Source organism: Erythrolamprus reginae, chromosome Z (genome assembly GCF_031021105.1).
Source record: "Erythrolamprus reginae isolate rEryReg1 chromosome Z, rEryReg1.hap1, whole genome shotgun sequence".
Taxonomy (NCBI): Eukaryota; Metazoa; Chordata; class Lepidosauria; order Squamata; family Dipsadidae; genus Erythrolamprus; species Erythrolamprus reginae.
The window spans coordinates 40,814,110-40,832,168 of NC_091963.1; the positions used below are offsets into that span (position 1 = coordinate 40,814,110).

Below are 18,059 nucleotides of genomic sequence, written 5' to 3' on the forward strand. Positions count from 1 at the left end.
GACCTCATCAAAATTTACACAGGAAGAAACCAGAATATGCCAAGACATACATATACAGTACATATATATATTCATATGCTTTTTCATACAAACACACACACACACACACATACAAATTTGCTTTTTCAAATATATATATATGTTACATGTTATATGTTTTCTGTCGAATCACTCTGGCATACCCAAATAGGGGAGGAGCTTAATGTTTCCCTGCCCAACTCAGGACCATATCCAAGGCAGTGAATTAATTTTTTTCATAGCCAACTAACTATATTCTGTATGTGTAACATCTTTTTGCTAATAATGAAAAGGTATAATGATAATGAAAAGTGTACATAGTGTATATAAAAGTGAAAGTATAAAAGAGATAACTTCAAAGACATATTGTATGTACTTCGATACCTATCAATCTTTGACTCAGACATGAAAAGAAATAATGAATAATGGTATTTAACTCATGTGGAGGGCAAAGAGCTTTTCTAAATTTATTTTAACTCAAAATCAACCCAATGTTAGGTGGGCATGGAACTACTTCAGTGATATTTTGCTTTCAAGGTAACCAATGTCTCCCCAGGAAGCAGAAATCTTGCTCTAAAAGCTAACATAAAATATTGTAAACTGACAACTGGAAAGTGCTAATCGCCACGCACTCTTCTACGACTTCGTTCAAAACCAGGTCGCCGGGCCGGGTGCATTTGCATATTTTTACCTTTGTTTCCGAAGATCAGCCAATGAGGGCCCTGGCTGCCTGCGGTCCTCCTCCCACCCCCCGGAGATTTCTGAGCTAGCGCTGGCAGCTAACTGGAAAACGAGGTTTTGTGACTGCTGTTCCTGCAGTGGTCACTCTGGTTCTACCTGCCCTTTTACACTTCTGGCACGGGAGGCAAAGGTTTGTTTTCCCTCCTTTGAAGGAAGAGGGGAATTATCCAGATCAGGGGACGCTGCGGCAGCGACCACAATCACGGGCGAGATGGTTTGCGGTGGCTTCTCTTGTTCCAAGAATTGCCTCTGTGCGCTCAACCTGCTTTACACGGTAAGTCCAGCCGCCGCCCGTATTCTCGAATCAGGTGGCGATTGAATGGAAGCTTCCTGCAGTTGGCGTGGGGGGGGGGCGTGGGAGATCTTGCCGCCGCCCCGAAGTGACTGATCTTTTCTTCCTGCGGAGGGTGGCAGGCCTGTGGGAACCCCCGCAGGAAGTGAGAGGCAGTAGTGACCGCCAGATATCCCGGAGCGAGTCGCCTTCGCTAAAAACGCTTCTCGCATGCTCCTGTAGCCCATTGGCAAAGGCGATGCACCTGCCGCGGTGATAAAGTGGAGGGACTGCGGGAACTCGAATCGAGTAGAAGCCCCTTTCCTGCAGGCTTTCTTCGGTGCCTAGGCAACGGGCTGTTCTGTTAAACCCCTCATTACGCGCTGGGAGCTCCACCGGTGTGTACTTTGGAGTGACATATCTGTCTCGAGCAACTATCCAGAGGTCGATCATTTAGCTTATCTTCCTCTCCTAACAGAGATATGGGGAAATCTTCACCTGTGGAGCGTCTTCCAATTCGGTATTAGTTAGCCATAGATTATTGTTTGTAGAAAAAGCAAAGTTAAATAATTTGACTAATAAGACTAATTAGCTGGAATAATTATTAATTTTCATCTTTAAAAATTTGAGTTTTTATTTTATATCCAAGCCCCTGTATGTCCATTCTAACTTTAAATGACATTTGTTTAAATTGTGGAGTAATTATCCATAAAGGTTTTAGCTTCTACAACTCTACAAAACTCAGACATCCATTTGTGCATTTGCACTTGGAAATAACCTGTTACTGAGTAGGAAGCCACACAATCTTACATCTGACATTTACTGAAACAAGAGGTCAAATAACCAAGATTGCACAATTGCATAGTTGAGGTTGTTATCTTTTTTTAAACTCCTCTTCTCCCACTAGAGAAAACGTAAATTGTTTTGTTTGCTTGTTTGTTATTAAATTTATTCTCTGTCCATTTCACTATTAAGCAACTCTGACTATATTCCCATATTCCTGGTTATAGGCTTAGACTGATGGAAGCTGGAATTCCACAATATTTAGAGGGATTTGAAATTTCTAACTATGTTATCTTATAGGATAATATTCTTTGCTTTCGCAGATTTAGACTGCTCAAAAGCTTCTCACACATTTTAAGAGCAAGTGTAGAGGAACTACTATTTCCACTTTTTAATAGTTTACATTGGGAAGCTATGAGAAAATTCACACAATATGCTCAGCAAAGATTTGCTTAAGCACTTTCCTAAATAAATCATATGTTAAGCCAAAATGTAGACAACTGAAGTCCCTGATCAGCTGCACCCAAAAACCTTGGATATGCCTCAAATTTCCTTAAATACATAAGAAATCCTATTAACTATAATTCATTTTAATTACTATTACATGGAAATATTTTTTTTAATACTGGGAAGCAGAATTTCCATACACTATGGTGAGACCAAATGTTATGCACACCTCTACATTAGTTCCTGAATCATGATTTACAAGCAAATGGATGAATCTACACTTCACATTTTAAACTTATTTAATACATATATGAACATTGTTTATTTACTACTAATGATTACTTTATTTATTACCACTACTATTTCGCCTTGTTATATCTATAGTTTTTATGAAAGCAGCTGGATGAGTATCACAGAAATCTAGATTGTAGATCAAGGTAATAGATTTGTTCTACCAAAACAACATTTATCATCTATTCTGGATGCGTTTGAAACTTTTTAAAAGCAGTAAATTCTGATGTCAGGAAATATCTTTCATGACAATCCCTTTCCATGCACATCCCCTTTGGTAAGGCTACAGTTAAGTTATGTTGACATTGAAGCAGTCTGAAATGGAACTAGATTTTTCAGGATCATGCTCTCTATCAGTGGTTCTCAACCTTTTAAATGCCGCAATCCCTTAATATAGTTCCTCATGTTGTAGTGACCCCCAACCATAAGTCTAGTGCCAATTCTCCCAACAGACCATTAAGCTGATTGGCAGGAAGGTCAGAGGGACATCCCCAGTGTAAACACCTGATTGGTCGGATTGTAAAAATATGTTCCAAGACACCAGAATAGAAGCTTTAGTTCCTAACACCATGAGAAATTTGTCTTTCCCCATGGTCTTAGGGAACCCCTGTGAAATGGTCATTCGACCCTCAAAGGGATCCTGACCCCCAGGTTGAGAACCACTGTTCTACATGATATCATTTTATCCATGACTTTTGAACTACAGACTATCCCACAAACAGCTATTGCAATCTTATTTTGCTTATTATGTTTTTTGTCCTAAATTAACTTTAAAAAGTTAGAATTCTCATTTTCAGACATTAGAAACATGGTTACTATACTTTAAGTTTCCATTGACTTATAAAGTTTCTAAAAGTAGAAAGTTAAGTCATGTCATTTCTGCAATAAATTGGAAAGCATTACAACTTCTGACAACAGCACATAAGTGAAAAAACATCATGTCTAGTCAAATCATGTGATTCAGGTCCCAAACAGGGAAGTAATGGAAAAGTATGTATCTTGCCACATCATGTGTGAAGCATACTGGATTCTGAATAATGCATGTGTGGTTGAAGTTTAATTACTGAAAGCCTGTGTTCCAGATTAGTTTCAATATAGGCCTTCATATTTAAAAAACATAGAACCTAGGAAACAAGATTAAGTTGGCAAGACGACAAGGAATTACAGTGATGAAGGTTACTAGGGCTTGCAAACAATTATTGGAGCTTGCAAATGATTACTGGATCCTGTTGAAACTAAACATTTACATTGAATAAAATTCCAGAATTTGAGAATGAGTATTTTAATTTGCATAAAGTATACCTTACCTTTTATTATAATTGCAGTATTGTGCAGCAGTGTTATCACATTCCTCCGTAATGGTCCAGCGAATCAACTTTTAAAATAAATATTTGTTATTGACATCTTGTGCTTGAGTTTTTACTGCATATAGCTAGTTGTAAATGAGTTTAAACTGTTACTGAATTACTTTCCTTCTTATCAGCTTATCAAAGACTTTTTTCCTGGTCTGGGTTTTGAATTCATTGAATACATTTCAACAACTTAAATTGTACACTAAATTAGATTAATAAAACTACAATACAAAAAAATGAAAGTAATACTTAACCACAATAAATCTAACCGGATTAAGGCATAATTTTGAAACTTCTCAAAACATGGAGATTGCAACAATTTTTTGGGCTGGGTCTGTAGTACTAGAGAAGACATAGTAGTTGGGTGAATATATCAAATTCATCCCATTTGGCTGTTTGTAAACTTCACACAGTCCTGGGATTTTTGAATGTGTAAAATTTAAAAAGTCAGATATTTACAACAAAGTTTGTGCCCTTTTATTCTGGATCACTCAAAATAAAGCATTACTAAATATTGCATGAATTTACCAGCTTTTTGGAAGTAGGTGATATAATTGTTTAAACTACTTGTGCGCACAAGTGGTCTAACTGTTTAGTATGTATACCAAATAGAATGGAAGCATTGTTTTGGGAAACTCTGTCATGTGATGTCCTAAAGGTCAAAAGGCTGCCCAATCTAGAAGTTTCTACATTTATTAGGATTGCAACTTTCCGAATTTCTTCACAGTATAGCCAATAACTATGTTAGTTTTTATTTTTGGTATTTTCTGAATGGCACTAGATTGTACATGCTATTCTGTATTACATTTAGTTTTGTTTTTCACTATGTTTCTTTTTTACAGAAACAGGAAAGGTGGGGTCTTCCTGCATTTAAAAAGTTATTTCTTCCACTTAAAACAAGGCTTGTCACATATTTCTTTGTGCCAAAGCTGTTCATTTTGGAATGTGGTGCTAGGGAGGTAAAGTGCTATGCAGACTTAATTTTAATTAAATACTGGACAAAAGTAAAAAACCTTTAAAAGTAGTTTTGGTTTAGTGAGACTAGCAACTTGGTTGTTAAGCAAAGCTAAATGAAATTACAATTGTGCTTGTAATCCTACTTTAACTTTCCTTTGTTTTATACATTATGATCTGCAAAGGTAAAAAATGTGAGAATTTATGTTTAGGTTAAATTTAAGGTACTTTGTTGTGATTGTTGTAATTGCAATCACTAAACCAGATTACCTGTATTCCATTCAAAAATGTTAATATGACATCATACAAATGACACAGGGTAATCTACAACCTGGGAGAAACCCCTCTTAGCAGTAGCGACTGCGAAAGAGACCTCGGAGTCTTGGTGGACAATCAATTAAACATAAGCCAACAATGTGCAGCAGCAGCTAAAAAAGCCAACACAATCCTAAGCTGCATCAACAGGGGAATACACTCCAAGACCAGGGAAGTCTTAATACCACTCTACTACGCCCTGGTCCGACCACACCTGGAGTACTGTATTCAGTTCTGGTCACCACACTTCAAAAGAGACATTGAAACTCTGGAGAAGGTGCAAAAAAGAGCGACCAAGATGATTAAGGGATTGGAAACCAAGACTTACGAAAAGAGACTGAGGGAACTGGGCATGGATAGCCTAAAGAAAAGGAGGGCCAGAGCGGACATGATAGCAGTCTACAAGTATACGAGGGGATGTCACAGAGAGGAGGGGATCACTTTATTCTTCAGGGCACCAGAGGGCCGGACGAGGAACAACGGCTGGAAGCTGACCAAGGAGAGATTCAACATGGAGATAAGGAGGAACTTCCTTACAGTCAGAGCGATCAACCAATGGAACAACCTACCAGTGGATGTTGTGAACTCCAACACTCTGGACATTTTTAAGAGAAGATTGAACTGCCACTTGACTGGTGTACTATAGGGTTCCTGCTTGGGCAGGGGGTTGAACTCGATGGCCTTCATGGTCCCTTTCAACTCTATAAATAAATAGATAGATAGATAGATAGATAGATAGATAGATAGATAGATAGATAGATAGATAGATAGATAGATAGATAAGTAAATAAGTAAGTAAGTAAGTATGTAAGTAAGTATGTAAGTAAGTAAGTAAGTAAGTAAGTAAGTAAGTAAGTAAGTAAGTAAATAAATCTCTTCCTCTATCGCAAATGGTATATATATTTATTGTCTGCCATCTGCCACAAGAGTGTGAGATTTCTGGTATTCTTTCTGAAGCTGAATTGCCATTTAATTTCCAGGGTGGCTTTAGCATTGTGGATTAAAACATTAACTTTCAGTTCATAGATGTCAGAATATTATTAATTAATTAAAGAATACATGGTTTTATGCATTTTTTCCAAAGGTTGATTATGAGCTGCTGTTACAAAGATTAATTCAAAATTATGAACTAGATGGCAGAAACTAACTGACCTTGAATGATCTTAAGAAAAAAAAAGCAACTAATCAGGTCAAACCAGATGAGCACATGGGAGATTGCCAGAAAACTGCAAAACTTTAAGCTAGACAGGGCGTTAAAAATAACCTAAAAATATTTCAGAAAAGAAAATAATAAAAAAACCCACTGCCATACCGTTTTCCACAAAATGTAGAAAACAACATAAAATATTGTTTTTTTCTTTGATTTTTTCTTTTGATTTTTTTTAAAAAAGCTATAAACTCATCAAACTTGTGAACATGAATTACAGTATATTACAATATTTTTAAGGAACAATTAAAAGTAACATTTTAAATTAAGGAATGACAACTTCCAACCTGCATTTACTGATTTCCTTTATGATTGTCTTTGGTTCACAAAGGAACTTTCATAATTAAAAAACTGCATAAGCATTTTAGAGAGTTAAAGTAGCACATCGAACAGGATATTTTTAAGATCGTGAAAATTAAGCTAGATTTAACTCTTTAAGTGATTGTGAATATATTTTTGTACCCAGGATAAATGTTTATGGGAATATTTGGACTAAGATTATTGTACTGATTTGGATATGTTCATCTTTCACTTGGCTAGACAAGGAACACTACACTGCTCTAACGTATGGGCAAAACTTTTCTTCACTTTTTCTCTTTCTTAACAGTTGGTCAGCCTGTTGCTGATTGGAATTGCAGCTTGGGGCATTGGCTTTGGCCTCATCTCCAGTTTCCGGGTGGTTGGAGTAGCAGTGGCAGTTGGAATCTTTCTGTTCCTGATTGCTTTGGTGGGACTGATTGGGGCCATCAAACACCACCAGGTTTTGCTTTTCTTTGTATCCTTTGACTTGAAAGTAATCTAACACATTTTGCCTATTTCCTTGTAACGCTTTTGAATAACACCTTCACAGTTTCTTCTACTTCATGGAAGATAATATTTTATTAAAATCATTTAAGTGCAGTGTTTCTTTTCTTTTTTTTAACCAACTCAACTTCTATCTTCTTACGACACTTAAAGCTATACTGTATAGTAACATTTTTCTACAGTAGCATAACTGGTTTCTTTCAAATGGCTGTAGATTAAATCTTGAGTTTGTTTGTTCATTGAGCTCCCAGAATTTAAAGAGAGAAAACTATTTTGACAGCCAATTAATAAGAGTCCATTGGAATTGAATGGCTAATACATAAATAAATAAAATAGTGGTCAATTTAATGGGAAAAAGCATTGACTTTAGATAGACACAAAATCTTTTTTTAAGATAAAAGTGGGAAAATGCTAATAATGACTATAACATTATTGACTATAACAGTGATGGCGAATCTTTTTCCCCTCGGGTGCCAAAAGCATATGCACACGCACTATCATGCCTGTGTGAGTGCCCACACTCATAATTCAATGCCCGGGGAGGGCGAAAATTGCCTTCTCTGCCCTCCCAGAAGCCCTCTGTAGGCCAGAAAGAGCCTGTTTCGCAATTTCTGGTGGACCTGGTAGGCCCGTTTTTCACCTTCTCCAGGCTCCCTGGAGCTGGGGGAGGGTAAAAACACTCTTCCTCATTCTCCCAGAGGCCCTCTGGAAGCTGAAAATGCCCTCCCAGAGCCTCTGCAGAAGCTGAAAATCAGCTAGCCTATGCACACATGCATGCTGGAGCGGAGCCAAGGCAATGGCTCACGTGCCGGCAGATAAGGCTCCGCCATAGGTTCGCCGTCACTGGACTATAACCTTATTGTATTATTAGGTGGCAGAATTGTGTTTTTTAAAAACATCATTTGGAGTCAAACACTAGTTTTTAAAGCATATGTGGATTATTTAAAACTCCAGCATAGTATTTGACATATGATCACAATTGGTTATGATCTACAAAGCCCTTCATGGCACCGGACCAGAATATCTTCGGGACCGCCTCCTGCCGCACGAATCCCAGCGACCGGTTAGGTCCCACAGAGTCGGCCTTCTCCGGGTCCCGTCAACCAAACAATGCCGTCTGGTGGGACCCAGGGGAAGAGCCTTCTCTGTGGGGGCCCCGACCCTCTGGAACCAGCTCCCCCCTGAGATTAGGATTGCCCCCACCCTCCCTGCCTTTCGTAAACTCCTTAAGACCCACCTCTGCCGTCAGGCATGGGGGAACTAAACATCTCCCCCTTGCCCATGTTGTTTTGCCATTGATTGATTGACTGTGTGTCTGTTTTTATATACATTGGGATTGTTTTATGAATTTATTAATTTTAAACTGTAATTAGATTGGTGGGCATTGGATTTGTTATTATGTACTGTTTTTATTATTGTTGTGAGCCGCCCCGAGTTTGCGGAGAGGGGCGGCATATAAATCCAATAAATCTAATCTAATCTAAACAGTTATCCCTAGTAAATTGGGGTATATACATGACTTTCTGCAATTGATATTTATTGTTGGAAACTGGTTGGAAAGGTTGTAGATTGCAATTATATGACCTCAGGAAGCAGCAGCCAGTCATAAATGTGAGCCAGCTGAAAAGTTCCCAAATTGCAATCATGTGACTGTAGGTGTGTTTGTGCACAACAGTCATAAGTATGGGGACTGATACTGTAAATCACTTTTTTCCAAGGATTTTGTAATTTTGTACCATCATTAACTAATTGTTGTAAAGCGGCGGCAGGTTGCACTTATCTGCAAACCTATCTCCTATGTGTACATCCTCTTGATTTGGATGTGCTCACAAAATTTTGCTTCTGCACATGTGCAGGAAGCAAAAATGCACCAAAAAATTCAGGGAAAAAGATAGTGCCGCCGGATGGACCAGCACCAGAGTTGCTGCATGGAAATTGTGCAATCCGGCAGTTGCTACCAAAACAGAGTTGCATATCACACCGGTAGGAACCCACCGCTGTTGTAAAGTGAGGATTACCTGTAAGGAAAAGAGGAGCTAACTCAGGTGTAAATGTTAATGTATCTTATGTAATTTGACTGCAGAATATTTTATGCAAATTAAACTACCGGTACATTAAATTCAGAAAGGGGTGCAATGATTCAGTGGTTAAAGACTCTGCACTTGTCAACAAAAGCCAGACCTAAAATCAGAAATCTTTCTTTTAGGAATTTTACCAGAAAAATACAAAAATGAAGATACACACATATATTAACAGCAGCTAGGATTTTATTTGCGAAAAATTGGAAATCAGATATCATTCCTAGAAATGAGCAGATAATAAAGAAAATATTGTACAGTGCTGAAATAAACAAATTAACATCAAAATTGGAAGATAAAGAGGATTAATTGTATTACAAGACTAGGGGGAAGTTTTACGGATTATTAGAAAATGAATATAAAGAAGTTTGAATATAAGTGAATGATGAAACCCAGATGTAAACTTTAAAACGATGAGGGGATAGGGAAGGGTGGAGGAGTAAATCTTAAATTTGAAGTGTATACATAAAGATAAAGGAAACACAGTCACTTGGTTGAGTTGGGTGGCATGCAAGTCAAACAAACAAATAAAATGAATGAATAATCAATTAAACAAATATGTCAAATTTGTATCATTTCTGTAAGTGCTGTTTTGATGACTTTAACTGAACTATTTCAGTATATGATTATACTCTTGCTAGTGTTTGTTATACAGTTCTCCGTCTCATGTGCTTGTCTGACATTGAATAAAGAGCAGCAGGTAAGACATTTCTTAAGATATCTTTATTTAAAATATATTATTATTATACAGATGATGTACAATTAAATCCACAATAAAAGACTGATGAAAATTTAATAATTCAAGTCCAAACCTAGGACCTAAAAATTATTAAAGTATATATGCAAGGTATTTATTGATTTTTAAAATTAGGGTATAAAATGTCAAAATGTTGAGGCATTATCAAATAGCTATTATGTTTATCAGTAGGATCATAAAGAAAATATTCATAGTCAAGTTATGATGGGCCCACTGAAGAGCATCTGTTTTTTAATTAGAAAAAATAGCAATTATAAAAATTTATTTATTTATTTATTTATTTATTTATTTATTTATTTATTTATTTATTTATTTATTTATTTATTTATTTATTTATTTATTTATTTATTTATTTATTTATTTATTTATTTATTTATTTATTTATTTATTTATTTATTTATTTATTAGATTTGTATGTCACCCCTCTCCGATGACTCGGAGCGGCTAAATGTAGCATGTATACCCAAACTAGATGGAGAAATCAGAGCAGTTAAGCCTCAGTTGAACAGGAGACAGAGGATAGGTCTATATTTAATTAGGTTAAGAGAATTATGCTGCGAATGGTCATCCAGCAATCTTAAATTCAGTTCCCAGTTCAAGATACTCAGGCCCAGAAGCATTTCAAAGCTAAACAAGGGTAAGAAGGATTTATATTAAAAAAAGACCAAAGACTCTAAATACTCTTTTTGAATATATAAAAGACCTAACTTGAGACATTCTGGAATAGAATTGCGTTCTGAAGGGTTGAAATGATACTGCTATAAAAATGAAGGATACATTTTATGCTTTGGATCCATTGAAGCTGGTTGTTGACAGCCATGGTTGGAGTCTAGAATCTACTAGTACTGCTAGTAAAGTTCTTTTCCTCTTAAGTTTTTTTCCTGATAAAAAATAATGGAGAAATGAGGAGGTTAGCCCTGGAATTGATTCCCTCTCTCATAAATACCTTTAACATTAAGTACTAATGTTAATCCATTTTGTGAAACTTTGCTTGTTCCAGTTAGCCAAAAATAAAACAAAAGGAAAAGGACAAATTAACCAAATAGAAAAAACCAATTATCTGCTGCCTGAAGTCTTTCACCTTAATGTGACAGAAATACCAGTTAAATAGATACTGTAAACAACTTTAATTTAGCTGCAGATTGCACAGACTTTTGATTAGCATCTTTTAACACATTTAAAGCAACCCCAATCTCTTCACATCTATAGTTCATGGCTGGGAGTAAACAAGCACGTTGGGTAAGGAATTATGAGAGCTAAAATCCATATACCTTAAAATTGCCAAATAAGCCTATGAGCAAACATAAACCAAAATACAGTGGTACCTGACCAGGTTCTTAAGTAGAAAAGTTTGTAAGTAGAAGCAATTTTTCCCATAGGAATCGATGTAAAAGCAAATAATGCGTGCAAATCCATTAGGAAAGAAATGAAAGCTCTGAATTTGGGTGGGAGGAGGAGGAGGAAGAAGAGGAGGAGGACAGTCACTGCTGAAGGAAGAAGGTGAGGTGAGAGGAATCAAAAAAATCCAAAACTTTAAAGCTTAAAAAAATGCACACGCCTCCAATACAGCCGGCACGAGGCTTCCTCCCATACACTGCGCCAGAAAGAGAAACCCAGGGGTAATTGCAGGAAACTGGCTGGGCCTTCATGCCACCCTCAAATTTCCTGGGAAATTTTTTGGGGCTTGGGTTCTTAAGTAGAAAATGGTTCTTAAGAAGAGGCAAAAAAATCTTGAACACCCGGTTCTTATCTAGAAAAGTTCTTAAGTAGAGGCGTTCTTAATTAAGTAGAGGTACCATTGCACTGGCATTTTCCCTCATTTCCCCCAATGTGGTAAAAGAAATGAAGCAGAAGCAGTGTAAGCATTTTTTTTGTGTGTGAGCAAGCAAAAATCGGGGAGAAGGGGATTGCAGAATGCATCTAAGATACAAGAAATATTATGAGCAAGAAACAGGGTAAAATTTTTACATTTTTAAAAATACTGATATTATTCACTAATGACAAATCCAAGACAGTGAAAGCTTTAAAACTATGAGCAAAGTTTTATTTATTTATTTGTTTGTTTGTTTGTTTGTTTGTTTATTCGTTTGTTTATTTATTTATTTATTTTGTCCAATACATAATGAAGATTACAGAGGATGTAATCATAGTAAAATAGTAAAATATATTAATGGAAGAATAGAAGAAAAGATATAGGAATAATATGAGAGAAATAATCCTTGGGAATAATAGAGTTCATATACATATGCACGTAGGTAGTAGAAAAATAAGAGAGACAATAGGACAGGGGACAGAAGGCACGCTGGTGAACTTATGCACGCCCCTTACTGACCTCTTAGGAATCTGGAGAGGTCAATGATGGAAAATGGTGGAAAATTATTCTGTTTGCATTCACAGTTCAGATATAATTAGCAAACCAGAGTCTTTATGCAGAAGTCTATATCAAACTAATGGCAAAGTTTGGTTCTTGGCTACTACATAATTTTCTTGTGTTTATAGAGCAAACTTCTAGAGGTTGGGTGGAACAACACAAACAATGCAAGGCAGGATGTTCAGCGGAATCTAAACTGCTGCGGCTTCCATAATGTCAGTGATGATACCTCTTGTTCTGCTGTAAGTTGACCTTTTTAATATTCTGTTTTAGAAGAACTTTGTTACCACATATTTACTTTGCTTGTTTGTCTTGGATGTGTAATGTTCTATCTTTGAAATCCATAATCCATTTCTTGCATTTGATTACAGATATACATGGTAAAAATTTGGGAGAAAAAACATTAATTTGAAAAGTTGCATCCAAATTTTATTTCATTTTATCTTATATCCCAGAAACAGAATATATGAGCACCATGGCAGTGCTGGATTTAGTATAACTTATTGGGGGTCCATTTGACAGCAGAGGTCACATCCCTAGATATGATTTTCATTTTGGTACAGTGACAATGTGGTTGGATAATGTTAATTCATTTCTTTCCATGGTCCTGAAGTTGTAATCAGAACATTGCAGGGATCTGGTTTATCTCGGGCAATTTATAAAACCAATGGATTTTCAGAAGGATAGCTGTTATTCTTAAATCTCTGTATCCAATTTAACTGAGATCCACTGAGATTCCACCAATGTGAACTCTGTGATTGTGGATCATCTCCTCTGGAAGATGATCCAACATAAGAGATACCTAGAGTTAGGTATCTGTGCAAAGATAAAATGCTAATGACCAAAAGCAAATCTGGCATGCCACAAGTAAAACTATATTAGACTTATTTTGTTACATTAAGATATTGAAATGAGGTAACCAGGTAGCACTTACCTGGACAATGTTGGTATGTACCGTATTTTTCGCTCTATAAGACGCACCTGCTGATAAGACGCACCTAGATTTTAGAGGAGGAAAATAGAAAAAAAATATTTTGAGCCAAAAAGGGGAGAGGAAGAGAGGAAGGAGTGAAAGAAGGGAGTGAGGGAGGAAAGAAGGGAGGAAGGAAAAGGAAAGCAAGAAATGGAGGGAGGAAAGGAAGGAAGGAAAGAAAGAAAGAAAGAAAGAAAGAAAGAAAGAGGGAAGGAACAGGAACAGAGGAAGGAAGCAAGGAAACTTATGAAAGGGGAGAGTAAGAGAGGAAGGACTGAAGGGAGGGAGGGAGGGAAGAAGGTAGGAAGGAGAAAGAAAAGAAGAAATAGAGGAAGGGAAGGTAAAAGAGAGAAAGAAAAAGAGCAAGAAAGAAAGCAAGAAAGAGAGAAAGAAAATGAAAGAGAAATAAAAATAGAGAGGGGGAATGAAAGAAATGGAAGGAGGGAAGGAAGGAGAGAAAGCAAGAGAAAGAAAGAAAGCAAGAGAAAGAAAAAAGAATGAAAGAGCAAGAGAGCAAGAGAGAAAAAGAAAGAAAGAAAGAAAGAAAGGCAACTTCAAAGAAAGGCTCACTGAGCATCTCTCACTCTCTCTCTTTCTATCCCTCTTTCTTTCTTTCTCTTCCTTTCTCTCTCTCCTCTTCCTTTATCTCCTCTCTCTCCCTCCCTCTCTTTCTCTCCCCCCTCTCTCCCCCTTTCCCTCTCTCTTTCTCTCTCTCCCTCTCTTGCTATCTCTCCCCCTCTCCCTCTCTCTTTCTCTCCCCCCTTTCCCTCTCTCTTTCTCTCTCTCCCTCTCTTGCTAGCTCTCCCCCCTCTCCCACTCTCTTTCTCCCTCTCCCTCTCTCTCCCCCTCTCTCTTTCTCTCTCTCCCCCCCTTTCTCTCCCTCTCTCTTTCTCACTATCTTGCTGTCTGTTGCTCTCACTCACTCTCGTTCTCCGTTCTTCTTAGCGGTGACGCGCGCACGCCCTGCCCGCCTCACCTTTGCCGAGAGCTCTCAGCAAGGGGTTGTAGGAGAGGCGGGGCCGGCGGCAAAGGCGATATTCAATGTCGGGGGAGAACGGGTGGTTTCACGCGTTCCCTATCTCCCTGCTAGCCCACTCGGAATATTCAAAATAAGAAAAACCTTCGCCGGCAAAGGCTTTTCTTATTTTGAATATTCCGAGTGGGCTAGCAGGGAGATAGGGAACGCGCCAGCCGCCCGTGCGCCCCCGACATTGAATATCGCCTTCGCCGGCCTCCGCTGACAAAAGCCTTTGCCGGCATTTCCTCTCGGCACAGCGGCGGGCGGAGAGAAGGAAGGGGGGGCAGCGGCGTCCCTCCTGGCCTTGGCGGGCCGCCCGACCCTCCCCACCTCCTGCAAACGCGGCGGGCGGCGGGGGGAGAGCGAGGAGCCGGTTCCGGCGGGCGCGGGGCTTGGCTGGCTGGCTGGCGTGGGGAGCGCCGCTGGTGGTGAGGAGGGAGACCCTCCTCCGGGAGGGAGGGGGCCAGGCAGCAGCTAGCCAGCCAGCCGGCGGGATGGCGCTTCGGAGTTCGCAGCCTCCCCCCCCCCCCCACCCTGCCTGCATCTTCGCTCCATAAGACGAGGCTGATTTTTCTTCCTACTTTGGGAGGAAAAAAACTGCGTCTTATGGAGCGAAAAATACGGGTAATTTGGAAATTGCACCTGTTTCTTAACTGGGATGCCCTATTGAACTTATTCATGTTCTAGACATGCATAATTCAACTACTGTTACATGGCACTACTGTTGATGACTATTTGGAAGTTTGAACTGGTCCAGAATGCAGCATGTCCATAATTTTGAATGCTCTGAGATTTGCGGTGCTGCACCTATTAACAGTTTTCTCTTGGGTGCAATTCAAAGGCTTTAAAGCACTTCATGGCATAGGTCAGCTTATTTGCAAGACTGTCTTTTGACAATAGTGTTTACCAATCCCATCAAATCTGATGGATGAACGGAAGTCAATATCTTTAGGGAATGAACTTGAAGGAATCTGTTGAAGTACCTGCTTTACAGAACAGGCTCTCTTTTGAGATCTAGATGATCCTTTTCTCTTGACTCTTCTCCTAGGCTATGAACCAGGATGTAACATGAGACCAGACTGCAATTAGTACCAGGGGATTTTTTAAATGTCATCTGGTTAAGCTATGATGGTCTTTAATTTGATGGGAGGGAGTTTGTTGGTTTGATTATTATTAACTGCCTAGTGTTATATTATGTAGTGGAGGGTTATAGTTATTTTAAATGGCATATATATCTGCACATGTAGCTATAGATAACATCCTAATAATAAGTTGAAATAATAATTGCTTGCAGGAATGTTTTGAAACACAGACCTGTAAACCCTGTGCACCTATAATTAAGGAATATTCTGAAATGGTCTTGAGATTTGTAGGAGGCATTGGTCTCTTCTTTAGTTTCACAGAGGTAAGTGCAAAATCAGTCTAAACCTTTGTGTAGGTTTGTGTGATTTGGAGAACTTTACAATGTGTCATTGAATTAAATGTTTATTATTTCTGTGCAGGTAGTATACAATGTAGCACTGTCAGTATAGCTTATTCCTGGTAATTAAATGAACAGTCCATTTTATTTTCTAGGACTGCACACTTCAAAAATAATCCGGGAAAAGTGCTTGTGCAGAAAACTAAAGGGGGAAAAAAGCAGCTTCATTGAACAGCAGTGAACTCCAAATAACTTTTTCTGAATAAATTTTTAAACAAAACTTTTTGTTAGAAAAAAGAAAAATTCAAGGATAAAATTACGCAGCCTCGTTTTTATAATAGATAATTCTCACTTACTAGCTGCTATTGGAAGTCTGTTATTAAGCAACACAGTTGTGAGATGAAAAATCACATGACCTGCCTGATTTATGATGGAGCTTTGTCAGTTCTAGCTGTGGTTGTTAAGCAAATTACCATAGGTTATTAAGTGTGAAGTGCAGCATATTGAGTTTACTTATCAGAAAACAACAGTGAATGTTGCAAAATGGTAATCACATGACTGCAGGATACTGCTACTGTTAGAATTGCTTAACGATTGCCAAGAACTCAAACTGCAATCATGTAACTGTGTTAACTTTACAATATGTGTAACATCAAGGACTGATCATAAGTATCCTTGTTCAGCAATGTTGTAACTTTGAACCGTCACTGAATGAAGAGTCATTAAATAGGAACTACCTGTATTTATGAAATAAAAAACAAGTTACTCCAAGTTCAGGAATATCAGGAAAAGTAAAAGTTCAATTTCATAGTTTCTAAAGTTGAAAATTTGTGTATTATTTATTCATACATATTATTCCTTCTATATGAATATATGATGAGTCAAAAGCATTGGGAATGTTTATAAATGAAGTGATGGAATGATGAAAGATATTGCAATATAGTATAAAGTTTTAACAGATGCTTTATTTCTTTTCTTCCTACAGATCTTAGGAGTGTGGCTCACTTACAGATACCGGAATCAGAAAGATCCACGTGCAAATCCTAGTGCATTTCTTTGACCTGGAAATATTTTCAGGGACTAAATATTTTTTCCTTTGTAGTTTTCAAAAGATGAATTCTCCACTGATCTCTCTACTCTCCATGTTAATTGGGAGCATCTGTCTTTGAGATAAGAAAACAGATATACAACTGCTTTTCATTCTGTTTTCTAGTGTTCTTTGAAGGAACTAGTCTGAAATGCTTGTTGTCAATTGTATAACTAAACACAATATGAATTTGTAGGAATGTAGTGATCCAATATTCTTCTCTCAATGAGTTGGCATTACTTTTAATTTAAGGAAGGATTTATTTGGTCTTATAATGTGTTTCATTTGTCACAATTTCTTTTATTGATCTATTTTTCCTCCTTTTTTGAAAGACTAATTTATTAGCTTCAGTGCATTTCATTTGAAACTGTGATTTTGTTTCTGGTACTGGTATTAGTTTGGAAGAAAACCCCTCAAATAATCACTTGACAATTGAAAACTCATCATTTTTAATGATTGGGGGTTATATTTATAACTCTCCATTTTTTTGATCTGCTTAAGATATAAATGCAAATTAGTTCAGTGTTGTCCATTAATTTCAGTATTGGCTATATAATAAGTGGTTCTGTTTCAGCTCAAGAACTGATTATGTCTAAATCTCTTGAATTACCTCAGTTCTAAGTTCATTTGACAGGGGTGTTTGGATATTATCCCACATTATAATTTTCAGAAGGTTAACTATCAGTTTTTTTGTGCCCACTATATGAATATAGTAAGAAAAATAGATGAATTTTCACAGTATATTAAATTTATACAAGTTGTGTAACTTAAAATGATAAATGGGGAAGATAATGTGTAGTTGGCTCGTCATGATAAGACATTTAATTCTAGGAGGTTTCTGGGAAAGAATAATTCCTTTTTATCAGTGTAATACATTAACTGTGGTACTGATATGGGTCTAACATTTAACTGTTTGTTCATTGATATCTAAAATGTTTGACCATAAATGTATACAGGATTATTGTAAATGATACCTTTGTAGTTCTCTTTATTTAAAAATAAAACATCCTTCCTGAAGTCCATGTTTTGGCCGGCCAGGAAGGACGTCTCCATGACGTCAAAGCTCCACCCATGGAATTCCCTATTGGGATTCACCACCTCCATTTGAGCCTCCCGAACAGCTGACATCTCCGCGGCTCTTCTGCAAGGTGACAGCCAGGCGGCAGTGCTTC

At 37.6% G+C, this 18,059-nt stretch overlaps 1 protein-coding gene across 1 annotated transcript; it reads left to right on the forward strand.

Moving 5' to 3' along the window:
* Positions 1–776: 776 nt before the first annotated feature.
* On the forward strand, positions 777–17,858 carry TSPAN13 (tetraspanin 13). The gene is made up of 6 exons (XM_070767484.1): positions 777–1,033; positions 6,987–7,154; positions 9,881–9,961; positions 12,518–12,631; positions 15,675–15,785; positions 16,786–17,858. Exons 1-6 carry the CDS (start codon positions 971–973, stop codon positions 16,858–16,860), a joined length of 612 nt encoding a protein of 203 aa, XP_070623585.1. The 5' UTR covers positions 777–970; the 3' UTR covers positions 16,861–17,858.
* Positions 17,859–18,059: the final 201 nt, after the last annotated feature.

What these genes read in the sequence shown, in the direction of transcription:
- TSPAN13 (XM_070767484.1), top strand. Translation starts at nt 971, where the DNA reads ATGGTTTGCGGTGGCTTCTCTTGTTCCAAGAATTGCCTCTGTGCGCTC. An exon ending in CGCTCAACCTGCTTTACACG is followed by an intron (nt 1,034 to 6,986) that starts GTAAGTCCAGCC and finishes CTTTCTTAACAG; the next exon opens with TTGGTCAGCCTGTTGCTGAT. An exon ending in TCTTCTTTAGTTTCACAGAG is followed by an intron (nt 15,786 to 16,785) that starts GTAAGTGCAAAA and finishes TTCTTCCTACAG; the next exon opens with ATCTTAGGAGTGTGGCTCAC.